General features: G+C 40.5%; 2 protein-coding genes across 4 annotated transcripts in view; one reads left to right on the top strand and one right to left on the bottom strand.

The window, feature by feature from the left end:
• GDAP2 (ganglioside induced differentiation associated protein 2) overlaps positions 1 to 17,716 on the top strand; it is a 23,692-nt gene extending 5,976 nt beyond the window's left edge. The window contains exons 4-14 of the mRNA XM_083843592.1: positions 1,810 to 1,963; positions 3,518 to 3,606; positions 5,956 to 6,032; positions 8,399 to 8,558; positions 10,243 to 10,393; positions 11,297 to 11,373; positions 12,783 to 12,859; positions 13,412 to 13,551; positions 14,506 to 14,560; positions 15,927 to 16,070; positions 16,963 to 17,716. Coding sequence (XP_083699718.1) covers positions 1,810 to 1,963; positions 3,518 to 3,606; positions 5,956 to 6,032; positions 8,399 to 8,558; positions 10,243 to 10,393; positions 11,297 to 11,373; positions 12,783 to 12,859; positions 13,412 to 13,551; positions 14,506 to 14,560; positions 15,927 to 16,070; positions 16,963 to 17,010 — 1,172 coding nt within the window. The 3' untranslated portion in view covers positions 17,011 to 17,716. The remainder of the gene's footprint in view (positions 1 to 1,809; positions 1,964 to 3,517; positions 3,607 to 5,955; positions 6,033 to 8,398; positions 8,559 to 10,242; positions 10,394 to 11,296; positions 11,374 to 12,782; positions 12,860 to 13,411; positions 13,552 to 14,505; positions 14,561 to 15,926; positions 16,071 to 16,962) is intronic.
• LOC310902287 (uncharacterized protein) overlaps positions 1,971 to 17,716 on the bottom strand; it is a 31,743-nt gene continuing 15,997 nt past the window's right edge. For 2 of the 3 annotated variants that reach the window (XM_083843601.1, XM_083843600.1), the window contains 2 exons: positions 3,119 to 3,163; positions 1,971 to 2,782 (listed from right to left, as the gene is read on the bottom strand). In XM_083843601.1, coding sequence (XP_083699727.1) covers positions 2,781 to 2,782; positions 3,119 to 3,163 — 47 coding nt within the window. In that variant the 3' untranslated portion in view covers positions 1,971 to 2,780. Of the gene's footprint in view, positions 3,164 to 17,716 lie in introns of all 3 variants that reach the window. The other variant, XR_014586612.1, reaches the window with a different exon arrangement.

Raw genomic sequence — 17,716 nt, 5'->3', positions numbered from 1 at the left:
TCCTGTAGGCCCGCTTTAGGTACTGGAAGGCTGCCATAAAGTCTCCAGGGAGCCTTCTCTTCTCCAGGGTGAACAAGCCCAGCTCTCTCAGCCTGTCTTCATAGGAGAAAATAATAGCTGGATATCTGATATATTAAATGTTTTGGCATTCACTTCTCATTTTCCTATCTTTAGCTTACCTAGATATGTTCTTTGGAGTTGAGGCATTTTAGAGCATGTACAGTAGTTCAATCTGTATGCTTAGTTTTAGTATGCCGTTGTGTTCTTTCTGCTTAATTCAGAATAAACAAGGTCGACTTCTATAGAAAATAACGTGATTTGTGGGATCAAAAAGTTTACAAGGTGTTGGCTTAAAGGCAATATGTTGATGCCGTTAAAATGGCATGCCTTAAGTCTTGAGTAAGATTCTCAACCTGGAATATTTCCTGCCATAAAATATGCTTTCATGCATGCTGTGTAACAGCCTGTCTGAGCACCACAACAAATTCAGTGGAGTAGGAGAGAAAGTGAACATTTCTATTCAGTGTGAAGGTTCATAATCAACTTGAACCAAGCTGCAGCAGTGCTGCTGCCAGAAGGGTGGTCCTAGCCACTTGTTCACATAGCATTTCTTTTCATGGGCAATAGCAACCTGTAAGATCAGGTTGAAAGCTGATCTGGTGAAAAGATTAGTTTTCAGCTAGATTAGAAAGCTTAAGTGGCTCTCTGCAGCTGTACAAGCAGAAGGAAGAAGATGAGAAATATTACTCCTTGAGGGCTGGGAAAGAGAGAGACTAAAAGTACTTCTTCAGTTGTTCAGAACTGCAGTGGACTTGATTTCTTGTGAAATGATTTAGGTGAAGAAGGGGAGTGTTAGCAGACTTTTTTTTCCAGGTACCTTTCCTGAAGAAAAAACAGACTTCAAACACAATAGCTGTTGTTGGACTATTTTTTTTTTAATCCAAAATATATTGACAAATGGAAGGCAGTAGAGAGGCTTACAGATGTCGCAGAGGGTTCTGACAAAATGCAAAAAACTTGCAAAGAAATGCAGAAATTAAATAGGAGTAACTTGCAGGGGAGAGCCAAAGAACAGTGCTAATCAAAGTGAGTTAAAGACTATGCTAGCATGCAGTAAATGATCCTAGAGTATGTAACTGGAGGGTGCTGGGAATGGAACAATTCAATGTGGTATTCAAACTTCATTGCCTTCGGACTAGACATCTGGTCTGTCAAGAAAGGTATAATCTCCTTGAAAATTATACTTATGCCTTACGGACACTAAGAAATATGCAAAACAATTAATGTTACTTTGCTCTGGGAGTGTAGGTGAAACATGTGCTCAGTCTTTTTATTTCATATAAGTTTGCCAGCAATTGTGAGTTTGATTAAGGAGCTTTGCAGTCTTTTTATCCAGAAAGCAGTTTCCCAAAACCAAGCTGTTAAATTCAGAAGGACTTTTTATTGGTGGTTGTATATCATATTGGTATATCAGTGTTCTGCATGTTGTTAATACATTTCTCCCTTTGGCTCTGCCTGTAACATAGTAAGCACTGCAATTAAGACAGCATTTCTAACAATTTATGGTTTGTCTTCGTATGTGTAGTTTTTAAAATTGAGAGGAATTAGCACAGCCTTCACCTCTTCAACATGACTAGGTGGTATTAAGCAGTTGCTATGAGAGAGAAAGTGCTATCCTTAATATTTGATACCTAAAATACTGACCTTTATGGATGAAGTGAAATTAACTGACTCAATAGGAAGTCGAGGTCTTGAATACTTTTGACCCTATGGCATTTGTGCAAATCCTGGTGTTTATTTTTTTTTCAGGGTGCAGGACAGGGGAGGCTAAACTCACCAAAGGATTTAATTTGGCTGCACGCTTCATCATTCACACAGTTGGACCCAAATACAAGAGCCGGTATCGCACAGCAGCTGAGAGTTCTCTGTACAGCTGTTACCGCAATGTCCTGCAGCTCGCAAAGTAAGCATCCAGCGACTTACGTAAGGCTTGCATGGCACATCCGTTCTCCTACAGGAGGCCGAATGGCTGTGAATATCTTCTCGCATCAGTTGGATTTGGATCAGAACATAAGAATGTTGCTGTATTTACAGTATACCTCATGTTTTCCGATCTGTGTTGAGGTTTAAATAAAATGTGGTGGGAGATCTGAGCAAGTCTTGAAACAGCGTAGCTAGAGCTGTGCAGCATTCAGACATTCTGAGAAGCATCGTTAATAATTCTGCCAGACTCCATGCTGCAAAAATCTTTAAAAGAGCTTGGTCAAGCAGCAGTTTCATGTGTCTCTATACAGCCACACGGACCTACCCAGCCAGATCAGACTGCTGTATCAGTTCATATATTTGGCTTCTCAGCTCTCATACAGTAGCCACAATTCTGAGTCAGGGTGCAAAGTTATTTCTAAATCAACAGTTACTGCAGATGGGTCTGTAGTTTTTCCTCTTTCATCCGTAGTGTCTTCTACTTCCTCTTAGCTAACATTTTTTACATCTTTATGGTTTCTGTTTTTCTGTGTTCTTTCCTGAATTCTGTTCTCCCATGAGGGCTGTTGTAATAGTAGTCAGCAAAAAATAGTTGAACAAGAACAGTGTCAGAAAACTTACTTCACAATTACACAGGGTAGGGAAGATAATTCTTTCAAGTCTGATCTCTGTGTTGTAGTGCAGTAGTAACTGTTTCACAATCCAGATTATAGCGAAGTCTTCTAGTATATACCAGTTCTTGGTTTCTGTTTTTGTTTTCTGCCTCAGAAGTGGCAAAGTCAGGTCTGGATTGGAACCTCTAATAATGAAAGAAAAGTTGGTAATTCTGCTTGCTGATTTATGAGTGGTTTTTAGTCCTCCTATTCTCTAGAGTGATTTTTGACACCTGTGAAATTACTGTCTACCAGCTCTGAGCTTGTTCAAACTCCTTTGACTGTTGGCACCACCTTTACTTTACTTTTCTAATAATGTGGCATGCTCCTGTTCTTACTGTATATATCTGTATATATACTGTATATATCACTCCTTGCCAGTGGCTGTCTAATCGTACGTAGGATCAAGTAAGCCACTTCAGTCAGTGTCTGGACCAATGACAAAACAAATGGCAGGACAAGTGAAGGAACAAAATACTTACAATAAAGAGCACCTTTTCTTCCCCTCCTTTCCCATGTTGGCAATCCTATACAGGAAGGAAAGTATTTTGGAAGGATTATAGGGAGCTCGAGGTAAGAACTTCATTCAGGATATGAGAAATTGCAGAAAGAAGGTAGCTGAGGTAGAAGGAGAAAACTGAGAACAAACACAAGAAAAAAACAACATGGAATCATTAATGGTTCTTTCCTTCCCTGCTTAGTAATAGTACGCATGCATCTTGCCAGGAAAGCATCATTCTGCACAAACCTGAAAGAGGGTTACTGCTTACACAGAAGCAGGAGAAAAGTACTGGTGTTACCTGCTGTACTGGCAAAAGTTTGTTCCCACCTGACCTCAAGTTATGTTTCTGTTCATTTACTTCTCTATTTCTGGATTTCAGGGAACAGGCAATGTGCTCTGTAGGATTTTGTGTCATTAACTCTCTGAAAAGATGCTACCCCTTGGAGGATGCAACCCACATAGCACTGCGTAAGTTTATGTTGGAAAGTGGAGTAAACTGGATGGCAATATTCAACAGATTGCTTACCTCTGACAGACTGCTATTGATATGGGGAAACTTTTTTTTAGGGGGCTGTAATGTGTTACAGGAGGCCATAAAGAGGCAGGCTTTGAATGGGTGAATAGGAAATGGAGGATAAAAACAAATGACCTTTCTCTGAGAGGTCATCAGTAAGCATCCATGGGTTGGATGCTGTCTTGGAACTTAGTGTTTGATACATTTTTAAGTGATATGGAAAAGATACTGAAGAGTGAGGTGAGAGTTTGTTGATAATACAAAACTGTTCAGGATAATGAGGATGAGGCCTTAATTGTGAATAACTGTAGATAGACCTCAAGCAACAGAGTGAATTTCATCTGCTATTTCAGTGTTGTCAGCATATCCAAATGTAAAGTGATATTCTTGCCCCACTGCCCCACCCCTATATGGTTCTGCCTTCACATGCAAAATAATGGGCTAGTGCTAGGAAGCACGACCTTGAGATTATAATGGTTCCGTGAAAACAACAGCTCAACAGAGTTCGAAGGAGCAAGCTAAATAAGACTGAAAAAAATGAAGAATGTTATGCTGTAAACCTGTAGATTGTCAACCCCTCAAGTTGCACATCCAAGGAAAAACTAGAAGTTCAGAGAAAGTCAACAAGAACAGGCAAAGGCAAGGAACAGCTAAGTAGGCTAAAGTCTTCTTTAAACTGCAATACGTTGAACTTGAAAGGCGTGTGATAGATGTCTGTAAAATCATGAGAGGCATGGAAATGGTGAATAGCAATCAGCTGTTCGCTGCCTTCCAAGCTAAGAACTAAAGGAACTATCAAACAATGCTAGTATGATGCAGGTTCAGAAAAAAAAAAATGGTTCTTATAATTCCATCACTTGTTGAATGGAACTTACTGCAAAAATGGTATTGTAGATGATAAATTTTTGGGTTTGTTTGGGTGCAAGAGGAAACTATATCAAAGAAAAAAATGAAGGTTACTGGAAACAAACCAAAAAACTTCCTGGGTTGAAAAGACATAAAGAATGGAAACATGCACAGAGAAGAATATTATGTGTTTGCCTTGTTTTTTTCCTTTTCCTCTTAACTTTTCATTCTCATTGTCCTGCTCTTCCTGTCTGCTTTCCACCACCACCCATTCCCTGGACCTCCCTGTATGATACTCCTACACAATAGGAATGTTGTTGCAGGTGGAACGATAGGCTTTTCCTCTTGCTGTGCAAGCTGACTGGAGAAATCTCACCCTTTGCTTAGCAGAAGTGCTGGCACTTGAAGAAACCAATTTGTCTGTTTCTCTGGTTTCTCTGCCACCTGCCTGAGTAAGACTTCTGAAAATACCTGCTCACACAGGTTCAGAACAATGCTTGCTGTGGAACTGCAGATCTGTGTTTGTCCTATAAAGTAGTGTTGCGGGTCAACCCAGTTACACATGAATTTCTGTACAGGAAGTTTTTGAAAAGAGATTTTTTTTCTATTGACCAGTTGTTACTTCTTTCCTTTATTGCTTTGTTGTTGTCTGTGTAGGGCTATATGCTACTTGATAAAAATGTTGCTAGGCCAATGTATTTGTTTGGACATTTTCTCTCTTAGCAATCTTGATAGAAAAGCACTTGAAGACCCTGACACCTGTCAAGATTACAGATGAGGGCTTTGAGCTGCAATATAAGGACATATCTGACTGGGAGTTTAGTTACAAAGCATTTCTCCCTAAACTGCAAATGCTCAGGAACTTGACAGTGTTCTTGTATTATGCTACAGTTTTGTGGAGTCCAAAAATTAGTAGAGGGAATAAATTCTCTCATGACTTACATTTATGATTTCTATATGCTGCTTTTGCATAGCTGACCGTTGAGTTTTTGTGTGGCTAACCCTGCCTTATGCCAGCTTCTGCTACGGCTTGCTTATCAAGTTGCTTTCCTGATAATTGGGGGAACCGCAACTTGTTCTAGGAATATCCATTTTTGACAACTTGCAGAGACTTGGTAAAGGAGGGCTTTGGTTTGTTTTTTCACAAGGCACTAAGATCACATTCCATAAATTGAGGTGTGCCTAGTAAGCTAAAATCACAGAGAGACTTCTTCATTTTTTATCCATCTGTAAAGAGAGAAGCAGGAGAGAATGGAGATGGAATTTCCAGTATGCCTGAGAACCCATTTTATGTTAAACCACCACTTAATCCATGCTTGTGTACTGCCTGTGGAGCTATTTTGTACAGGGAGAGGGATGTCTTTCTCTGTTCTGCACTCGGTTGATTTCTATGCTTGTAGTCGTGTGTAAATTTCTTCTCCTATTTTGCTAACTACATTTACTCTTCTTCCTTGCAGGCACAGTTAGAAGGTTCCTGGAGATTCACGGGGAGACTCTGGAGAAGGTTGTGTTTGCAGTCTCTGAGCTCGAAGAGGTATCTCTTTGATGTTCCTTCTATCAAAAGTCATGGACGCGTTTGATCTCAGCAGCAGTATTAACCCCTGCACTGTAGACTGGGACTCGGATTCTCCCTAACGAATCATCTTGTCTCACTTAGACTTTTGGTTGCACAGCTTATTTCTGTCTCTTATCAGCACAGTATCTTTTCCAGTACTTTTTCCCAGTACACTTTGAGCAGTCACCAGAGATTTGTTTACAGTCTTTCCATTTCTGGCTTCCATGTTCCTGAGCCGTAAACAGGAGTCAATGTTAGAGGTTAGAGCACACAGTTGTGCTGGATGCATTCTACCAGCTAGACACGAATTTCTCATGCAAGACTTGCTCTTTACACAAGGTTTGGTCTTCTTCTTTTAAAAGATTGCCCTGATTTCCATTCACATATGAAGACCTTAAACATTGCTTGCTGAAGTAACAAGCTTGATGTTTAATGATTTGTTTTCAGATAAGTGCTAACAGTTTCAGTCCTGTTTTGGCTGGAATAGAGTTAATTTTCTTCCTAGTAGGTGTTACAGTTCTGTGTTTTGGATTTAGGCTGGGAATAATGCTGATAATGCACCCATATTCTAGTTGTTGCAGAGCAGTGCTTGCACTGAGTCAAGGACTTCTCAGCTTCTCATGCTGCCCTGCCAGCAAGGAGGCTTGGGGTGCACAAGAAGCTGGGAGGGGACAGAGCCAGGACAGCTGACTCAAACTGGTCAAAGGGATGTCCCATACTATATGGTGTTGTGCTCCCCGATAAAATGGGGGTGGGTGGTGTGCGCTGCTGCTCCAGGCATGGCTGGGTATCAGTCAGTGGATGGATGGTGAGAAACTGCATCGTGCACCACTTGGTTTGCATGTTCTTTTATCATTGTTATTATTTTTCCTTCCTTTCTTTCCTACTCCACTGTCTTTATCTCAACCCGTGAGTTTTTACTTCTTTTATTATTTTTTTTTTCTGATTCTCTCCCCCATTCCACTGAGGGGGAGTGAGCAGACGTCTGTGTGGTGCTTAGCTGCCTGTCAGGTTAAACCACAACAGTCCTTTTGGCACCCAATATGGGGCACAAAGGGTTGAGATAATGACAGATCTGCCCAGAGCATGTTAAAACACAATTGTTATGAACACTGTACCAGTTTAATAGTTGCTGATCAATGGCATCGAACACAGTGCTCAAGGTGTACACATAAGCCATGTAAAGGACTGTTGTGGTTTAACCCAGCAGGCAGCTAAGCACCAGACAGCCATTCACTCACTCCTCCCCTGCCCCTAGTGACATGGAGGCATGGGGGGGATGGAGGGGAGAAAGGTAAAATGTCGTGGGTTGAGATGCAGACAGCTTAATAGGACAGAAAAGGAAGAGAAAATGATGATAAAAATACACAAAGCCAAGCGATGCACAATGCAATTGCTCAACACTAGCTGGTGGATGCCCAGCCAGACCCTGAGCAGCAGCCCTACTCCCCCAGCCAACTCCTCTCAGTTTTATTGTTGAGCACAATGCTATGTGCTAAGGGATATCCCTTTGGTCAGCTGGGGTCAGCTGCTCTGGTTTTGCCCCCTCCTAGCTCCTTGTGCACCCCCAGCCTCCTCACTGGCAGGGCAGCAGGAGAAGCTGAAAAGTCCTCGACTCAGTGCAAGCGCTGCTCTGCAACAATTAAAACATCAGTGTGTTATCGACACTGTTCTCATCCTAAATCCAAAACATGGCACCATACCAGCTACTAGGAAGAAAAATTATTTTATCCTAGCCAAAACTTGGACAACATCTCTTACATATCGGACTTAATAATAGCTGCTCCTGTGCAGAATACACACACAGTTCAGATTCTCTCACATCTGGACGACAAAAGGAAATTACTTAATAGGGGTTCTAAAACTGCTAATCTGTTGGAGGGAACAAGCGGTGAAGTATTACAATGTTGATTTTCACGGTTTTCCTACATGTGGGGAGGGTTTCTCTTGGTTGTTTCTTGTTTATTCTTTTTCCAGTCAGATCACTCAAGGTGATCTGTGTAGTGATCCGTTTTAATCTAAGCAACCTTTGCTGAAGTTTGTCATCTACATGTATTGTAACTTCATTATAAAGCCGAAGTATCTTCAGTCCACCTGAGTTCATGCATTTTAAAGCAGAATCTTCTCTGGGTTACTTGCCAGTGTGGCACCAAAAAAAAAAAAAAAAGTTAACCTTGATAAAGGCTATCTGCTTTTATTGCCAAATAGCAGCCCAATGTAAGCCATCAAGGAAAGTAGCACTTTGCCTCCAAACCTCAGAGAAGATACCTGCTACAAGGGTAGGTGTTACGTATCTGAAGAGCAAGGATGCGTGATAGACCTTCACGCATTTTTCTTATTTATAGGCCACTTACCAGAAGTTGCTGCCTCTGTATTTTCCAAGATCATTGGAAGAAGAGATACAATCCTTGCCTTACCTCCCTGCAGATATTGGTAATGCGGAAGGGGAGCCTGTAGTACCAGAGCGGCAGATCAGAATTACTGAGAAGCCAGGTGTTCCAGATGGTGAGTTCTTAACTCAATTTTGGAATAAGGATCTCTTTGTGAAAGTAAGCAAAAAACAGAAAAAAATACACGGTGAGCAAAGAGTTATCTTGGGTGAGGTGGTGTGGGAAGGCAGGCTGTAATGAAAAGAATTGTCAAGTTGCCTCATTAGCTTTGTGTGTTTGACAGCAGTAACTTCTGCTTTCTGTCTCGACGTGGAGAGTGGTTAGAGGATGTGGTAAAGCCGTTGTTCTGTCTTTTTATTTTTTGGGGGGAGGGTGAGGGAGTTCATTCCCTTAGCAAATTTTCTCCTGAGCTGATTAGGAACTTCTTTTCCCATTCAGAATCATACCAGCGCTTGACTGAAAAAGGTATTATTGTTACTGGACTGTCATAGGTTACATATTAAAATGTTGTTTCTAGCCAGGTCAGATTCTGTTGATCCAGTACATTCATCAAACTAGTAGGTGCTTAATGAAAATTAGCAGACACTCCCCTAAAGGGAGTAGAGGAACTCCCCTAAAAAGTAGAGGAACTAGATCAATCCAGAAATCAGTGTTTGGGAAATGGCTGTCAAAAGCTCAGTGAAAGAAGACAGATTATAAAGAGGTTGCCTAAGTTTTCAGGGTTGAAACGGTGAGAGGTGGATGGCAAAACAATACAGCGTGTAAATGGGCATAGATGGTACATTCTGCCTTCTTCATTAAGCAGTCCTGTGAAAAGTTTGCACTTCAAGCCAGGCCTTAAAGCATCAAAAACAGAGAATCTGGAATGGTTTGCAAAGGTTTTCTGCTTTTGCATGACTGGTAGCGATAAGGCTGAATATGCAACAAAGATGCATACAATTTTCTTGTTCATGGTGTGATATATGATGTCCCAACTCTTGCTGTTCAGACTACTCTCTTTTTTTTTTCTTTTCCCTGCCTAAACCTCTGGCTAGAGTAGTATAGAGTGGCTGATCAGTGTGAGGCGCTTAGCCACTGGCTAACAGTTTCTGAAATATTGGGGTTTGCATATATAGGAGCAAATGTGTGTAGTGGAATCCTACACTCTTGTTCCATTGTTGCTATAGCATTTCATACTAAAGTTGGGAAACTCAATTCCTATCATCCAAATTGCCCAAAGATGCAGTACCAGAAGCCTTGACAATATTCCTTGATGGTAAAAAGTTCAGTGAAGCATTCTGTTATGGTTGCCAGCAAGTAAGCCTGTGCTCTCTATACTTCATTGCACAGCCGTGTAGTAGATACCCAAACTCAGGTTATCACTCTTCTACAGCATCTGTTTCAGCAGAGTCAACGTAAAAGGAAGAAGTGAGCCCTTTCTACAGTACAGTTTTCAAGCTGAATAAAACTGCAGCACATGTCCCTCTGCATGCTAACTTTTCCTCTTACAACAACTAGGACAATTGGAAACCCCAAGTCACTCTCTCCAGACCTTATTGTGGAATCCACCTGGGAGAATTAACCATTTTCTGTGTGTTACAAGGTGATAACTAGGACTTGCCCAGTTATTTTCCAGACAAACCAACACTTTAAGAGAGTCTGTGTTTCTCAGTTGCATGCTATAATCATGGTACACTGTGGTTTTTGTGTGTGTAGCATGATGAATGAGTTGGCTCACAGAGATGTTTAGCAGTTCATCAGCAGCACTGCTGTTTCGTACACAGCTTGGACATTTTATGCTACCTTTGTTTCTACTGCAGATGCTTCAGATGAAGAGGGGTTGGAGGCAGACTTGTCTTTCATTGGTTCCCATGCTTTTGCCCGCATGGAGGGAGATGTTGACAAACAGAGACGCCTCATCCTTCAGGGACAGTTGTCAGAGGCAGCACTGCAAAAACAGCATCAGAGGAAGTGAGAATTTCCTTGCCTGTATGAATATTTTGGGTTAGCTAGCAGTCCAGAGGGCCAACTCATGATGACTTTGTTATCTGTAAGGTCTGATGTCACCTTGAATCCCAGTGGTAGCTTCTCTAGCCTGAAGCAAATGGGCAGTAAAAGGGAAGCCATTGATGAATCCTCTAGCACGCCCAGTGCATCGGACCAGCTGGTTTATCTCTTTGCCACAAGGTGTCACTGTTTAATCATCACTTTCTGTGGTGGGGTCATACTGGCTTTTATTACTGCCTGCTTGCTCCTCAGGCTCTGGGTAACTAGCAAGTAGTTTTTTCTTTGTCTCAAAATAGAAAGATTTAAAAAAAAATGGATGGTGACGCTTCTTCCCTCTTTTTTTTTCTTTCTTTTTTGTCATTAGCCTTAATGTGTATAACCACTTTCCAAGAAGCCAGTCCCATGCTAGGGACTCTTTGAGGTGTGATATTTGCCTTGTTTACTCCAATGAGGCACTAAATTCTTCACCATTTAAGAAATAAAATACATATGTGATGCTGGTTGCTGAGTAGTAAGGTTCAACCTACAGACTTTTTTAAGAAATCTGTTTTTTAAAAGCTGAGACGGAGGTGTTTCAATGGAAAAATCTTTGAGATGTTTTCAGCCCAAATGCAATGTCACCGATAGTTACTAGGTGGTGCATATTCAGTGCCCCAGTAAAAATCACTAGGGAAGTCACTGACACTTGAATGTTTATTTTAACACTTCTTTATCAATTTGAAAGTAGCTCTATTGATCAGAAACCCACATTAAAGAGAGGTCGGTCATGAAGTGCTAGTTTTATCCTTCCTTCCCCATATACTTATTTAGGTGTCTAATGCTGACCCAAAGAGGATTAGATCTGACCAGATGTTTTTCACTTTCTAGTTATAATCGCTGGCTATGTCAAGCAAGAGCTGAAGACCTCTCTGATATTGCTTCCCTCAAAGCCTTGTACCAGACAGGTAAGTTCAGGGTACTGATGACTCTCGCTATGGTGATGACCCTGTCTTAAAGTAAAAATACAAAATAAAAATATGATATTTTCTTTGGAATTTGAGTACAATACATCATATCATCAAGTTAGAAACCTGGTCAGGAACTAGGCAGCACCTCTGTAGTAAATCTGGTATTTTCATGTTCTTTCTTGACTGACTTTGAAAGTGTGAGGTAAGCTCCCCAACAGCTCCTCTTTAACAGTCTGAGGATATATGCATATTCTGAATTTGTCTGTAGAACGCAACCATCAATAGTCTCAGAGGAAGAATGAACTTAGTGTGAATGGCAGTTTAAACAAAGAAAAAGTAATATTCTGTGGTTAGTTTAGCAACAGTAGCAGGGAGGTGCAGTTATGCTTTCTGATGTGCAAGAGCTTTCTTGCTAGCAACTTTAGATGTAAATCAGTACTGTTAGATTTAGCCAATGTATAAGAAGCTCTGTGTGAGAATTTGTTGTTCAGTCTGAATAACGTCCACCCTTTGGTTGCAAAGGAATTAATGTTGCTTTCAGGTGATTAGTGCAGAGAATAAGCAGTTACCAAAGCAACTGTTAATAGAGCTTTCCTGAAGAAAATGGCTTTCTTCCTTTACCCTCAGCTTGGGTTTGTGTTGCTGTCCTCTGTATCTCTCTCATAGGACTAGTGACATAGTACCACGAGAGGAACACCTTGCAACCTTGAGTTTGGTAGATAAGGAAACTAGGGAGAGAATCAACATCTAGATGAGTTTGGTGGGAGATACTGGCTGCTAGACCCTTGCAGCATGGGAACCAGAGGCAGGGAATATGTCCTTTTTCATTCCTTTTTCCTCTTTAGGTAATGCCACATTTGGAGGTAAAACTTGCCAGAGTCCCAAGTGGCTTGTTGCTGCTTTGCGCCATGACAGAAAGAGACAAGTGCTCAAGCTTTCAAAAGTATAGCTGTATTTATGTAGCTCATGATTCTGCAGAGAGAGTCTGTTCAGCACTTTGGCCTTCTGAAAATCCAGACACTTACAATGATTTTTGTGCAAATATCAAGACTGCATGATACCTTCTACTCTGAAACTTAAATATTAGATTATTTTGTTTTAGACAAGGCATGTTATAGACTTACTTCTTGAAATTTAGGTAAATGTAGAATACATAGTCAATGTAACATAACAGTCCTTGAAACTTAAGTTTCTAGGATGTGATGCTACCTTCTTTTCTGGACCAGAATAGCCACTGGCATAGTAAATAACTCTAGCATATTTCCTCCATTTTTGAGATGGAAACCAGAAGCATTGCAAAAATCCTGAGTTGGTTCTCCGTGGTTCTCCCTAGTTTAAAAAGGACCAATTCTGAAACCTGACATGACTGGGAGGAGTTCTGAGTCATATTTTTCTTTCTCTTATAGGTGTGGATAACTTTGGTCGCACAGTAATGGTAGTGGTTGGAAGGAATATCCCTGTTACATTGATAGACATGGAAAAGGTAAGACTTTGCAATACTAGAGTTGTGTAGGTTGAATGTGAATGTTCAGGTTGTGAAAGTCAGATTATAAGAGTATTTTAGTGTTAATTCTAAAAGTGTTATCTGTAGAAGACTTAAGAGATTAAATAAAAAATATTTTCATAGACAGATCAGAACTTATTCCCCTATATGCTTTGTATGTCTTGGGGTGGCTTTTCTGGAGGAGGAACTGGACTGTTTTCAGAGAAAATCGTTGGTTTTCTTCTCAGAAAGTAAGACTTGCTCTGCTTCTGTAACTGGAAGATATGGAAAGTGAAATGTAACAACTTAAATGAGTTTTTCATGTAAACAGCAAAACTTTCTCTGTGAAGTCAGTTAGACAAAAAAAGACATACAAGTGATTACAGTCAAGTTCAAGACTTGAAGTGTTCACCTTGCTTTTGTAGCTCAAACAGAATGCCACCCAGCTTTATGATTCCTGATATTTGAATGAATTGAAGAAAGCATATTAAAATATAATGCAACTGTGAAAGAGTTCTTTGCATATATAAATTTCACTTCTTTCCATCTCAGGCTCTTCTGTATTTCATCCACGTCATGGATCATATTGCAGTGAAGGAATATGTCCTAGTGTATTTCCATACGCTCACAAATGATTACAATCAACTAGACTCTAATTTCTTGAAGAAACTCTATGATGTTGTTGATGCCAAGTGAGTGTCAATAGGAGAAGAACCCCTCTGTGCTGTGCAAATGTTTGTCATTCCTTTTATCCGGTTTCCCATTTATTCATTGTGCTAGGACAAAGACCTAAGTAAGTAACAAAGGCAAAAAGAAGTGAAATCTGTCATCTTTCCTACTCATAGAATCATAGAATGGTTTGGGTTGGAAGGGACCTTAAAGCTCATCCAGTTCCACTCCCCCTGCCATGGGCAGGGACACCTACCACTAGATCAGGTTGCTCCAAGCTCCATCCAACCTGGCCTTTGAACACTTCCAGGGATGGGACATCCACAGCTTCTCTTGGCAACCTGTTCCAGTGCCTCACCACCCTCATAGGAAAGAATTTCTTCCAAATACCTAATCTAAATCTGTCCAATTTTAGTTTAAAGCCATTCCCTTGTCTATTACTGCACTTCCTGATAGTCCTTCCCCAGCTTTCCTGTAGGCCCCCTTTAGGTACTGAAGGGCCACTGTACAGTGTCCACAAAGCCTTCTCTTCTCCAAAAACTACTCTCTACTCAAAACCATCTATGAAATCAGGAAGTGTTGTCCTCTGCAGTCTCCCTTTTGTTAGCTGTTAGAGAAACATACTGGGTGTATGGTCTGACTGTCCAGATGTAGAGCTTCTGGAACCTGATGTTGTGAGAGATCTGTTGCTGGTTGTGACGGAAGAGGCTTGGGTAACCCTGGCAGTCTTAAGTTGTCTATAATATTCACTGTCCACATAAAAGATGGCAGGCTATATCTTTGCCAGAAAGATAATCATTCTGCTATTTTTTTCTCTTTACATTTACTCTCCTGATATCTGCCCTTATATGAGATCTAGCTTTGTAAAATTGCATCACAGGCAGTTAAACAAAACGATCTATATTTTGACAGTTCTGTTGTCTAGGTAAGCTTGATTAGAAGTCGCTTTTAAGAGTTTTTTTCTTTCTTTAAATCAGGTACAAGAGGAATTTGAAGGCACTGTATTTTGTCCATCCAACATTTCGTTCAAAGGTGAGGTATATAGTAGAAAAGAAAAGAATATTTTGGGTGTTGGCAGATAAACATGTAATCTTTCTTTCTCATTGCCCTGCTCAGCCAGAGCTTTACTTTCCAGAACTTTCAGAGCAACACTGTATCTGACTCAGTCTCCTCCTCTGGAGGATGACTAAGTCATCCTTGTCTCTGATTATATGGAGTTTAGATTGATGCTCTTTTCCTGACCACTGTTACTCTTCTGTATGGTCTCCCAGCTTGGAATGTCTCAAGAATTTCTTCATCCAGTAGCAACATCCTTTCAGCCAGGTTTCTATGTGCATTTCAGTAACTTTTGTGTAACGATATTAATATCTGAAGCTGGAAAAAAAATGAATTCTTTCCCTCCCAGCTACCATGTTAATATATAGTCTGTCAGCAAAAGGTATTTTACTTGATTTTTACTTTCCAGAAGTTCAGCTTCTATTAGCAGAAACCCAACTGAATTTTATCCGAAGTTTGGAAAAATTCAGTGACCTGCGTGCCACCTATCATGGGCCCTTGACCCTCCCCTCCCCAATATGAGCATATGTGACCTGCAGAACAGCAGCCTCTGCTTCTTGGAAGTTTTTTTCCTTTCCCTTCATTCTATCAGCCTAGATAAGAAATAAGTAATATAGTGCTCAATTTTGGAGAAGGTGGGTTTAAAAGCTTTAAAAGTTTGCACCATCAATCTAAACAGCAGTATTTAACAGCTTTCCAAGGTATGGATGGTGTCTTACTGGCCTTTGCAAAACAAAAATTACTTATCCCATTTACACTCAAACACAGAGGTACATGTACTTCCAGTAAAATCTTGTAGAATAAGTTGATAAGACTTTGTTATTTAAGGAATGTGATAAAATAGAAGGGGACACACTTGCTTTCCACCAACCCAAAGCAGAGAGGAGTTTTCAGCAGAACTGTTGGAAGTCTCTTTCCCTAGAACTGCCCTTTTCTTTGAAAATTTAAAGGCAAGGGGTTGAAATTGCTTCTGTCAGTTATCAAGTCAGATAGATCATATTCTGAGCTGGCTAAACCTGAAGTGAAAACATGTTGCTACGTAGACTTTTTTTGTTTTTTAAGACAAAAGTAGCAGAATAGCTGTCACTATTCTACAGTAGAAAGAGGGGACCTTAAACTGGCAGCTGGGGAGGAGAAGAAGCTAGCATGGAGTCAGATGCGCTAGCTTTAAAGCTCTAAAGCTTGCTAGCACTCATTGGTGTGTACTTCCTGACCTCGTTGTGTTATTGCAATGGTATCAATGCTTCAAGTGTAATTCAAGCCTGATTTGGAATATTATGTTCAACTTGAAGGTTTTGAAACAACACCATCTTAATTAGTTTTTGTTGGGGTTTATTTTCAGGTCTCGGCATGGTTTTTCACAACCTTTACAGTCTCAGGGCTAAAGGACAAAATCCACTATGTGGAAAGCCTTCAGCAGTTATTCACAGCCATACCCCCAGAACAGATTGATCTTCCCCCTTTTGTCCTTGAGTATGATGCCAGGGTAAGTGATTTCATGCGGCAAGTATCTGTGTTCCCAAGTGTAGTTATTGTGTATCTCCCATTCTGCTCTGCAAAACCTGTAAAGGGGTTGACCTCCGTGTATTAAGAATGTGGAGAAGAAAGAGGGGAGACTTCCTAGAGAGTCTAGTTTTTCTTCTGTGACTAATAATTTTCTTAGATTTTTTTTTCAATATTTGTCCAAGGAGGGGACAAGAAGCAGACTCCATTCTCAGCAGTGCAGCCTCCTATGTGCATAGGAGGCAGACTAGCTTTCTTCAGCCAAGAACTGTAAGATAACATGCTAAGAGCCTGTGCAGAAGATAAAATTCATGTCATATATGTGCTGTATACTTTACACCTACTGAAAAAAAAAGCTGTCTTGTCTTTTCCTTTCTCACGTATCAAGGAAAAAAAAGGCAACAGAAAATGGAACTGTAGTAGGATGCCTTGCCATTCATCGTGTGGGTTCATCCTCCTCTCAGGTCTCTATACAAATGGTGGAATGCATATGGCTTGCACCATTCAAATCAAGCAAATGAAGATGTACTCTTAACTACAAAGTAGCAGACAAAGCTGCATGTCTGCGTAGGCAACTTCGTCTTGAAGGGAATGACTGGCTATCCTAGCATTTGCGGTTTCCTTGCATCACGGTTTTAGCTGAATTTTAACCTGTATTTTGTGTTTAAAACAAAGGCAAAAACAGGGCCTTTTTTTGCCTGTTTTTTGCCTGATTACCAGTACAGTCCTGTTCTGGCTGAATTGTGGTGGTCACTGTGTTCATGGAAAAAGTAGTTAGGAGTACCTATTTACATCTGCTTCTGTATTATCATCCATTGTACCAAGGTGTGTTGGAGAAGGCTTTTATTCAACTATTTATTCTGTTCTCATTGCAGGAAAATGGGCCTTACTATTCCTCTTATCCTCCATCCCCAGACTTGTGATCTGCAGTCCTGCAATGCTGCTGGTTTCCCATGGATTCAATGACCTGATGTCTGCCAAAACCTGTACATTAGCCCATGTACAGAATTCAGAGAGAGGGTTTTCCTCCCCCAGCTCTGGTATTTTTTTACTGATGAGATATTTTCAAGCACTCAAGCAATCAGAGAACTTTATGCCACTGTGAACTGTACAACTATTTCAAATATATTTATCCAATGGAGAAGTTGATTTCAGGATCACTAGGTACATTTTATTTTCTTCTTTTTTGAAGCAGTTACATTTATTCCTGAACAGATGTTCTCTCTTCAGGGAAGTCCATCCAAAGCACCTGATCATATTTGTAACTATTATAATTTTCCACATCCATTTGCAATACCTGTTTTTGACTGGTTTGTACAAATACTGTGCAGTACCAGCCTGACATGTTGCTCATCATATGGTTGCTGTGCTTCACATCTGGTTACTTTCCCTTTCTGTTAGTGCTGATTACTCTGGTCTTGCCCCAGCAAAAGTACCTGGAATTGGGAATACCATGTCTGCAGGCTGAAGAAAGCACTACAGCCAAGCAAAGATTACTGCAACACTTAATATGATAAATGCTGGGTGACATAGGAGCCTGATACAGTCCCTGCCAGTTTTCATTGGATGATGTGACATGTCAGGATGCCACTACCCTCCCAGTAAGAATAAAGTTGAAAAGCATTTAAA

Source organism: Anser anser (assembly GCF_964211835.1).
Source record: "Anser anser genome assembly, chromosome: 1".
NCBI lineage: Eukaryota > Metazoa > Chordata > Aves > Anseriformes > Anatidae > Anser > Anser anser.
Note: the sequence above shows the minus strand (reverse complement) of the source record. Positions and strands in the feature narration are given on the sequence as shown.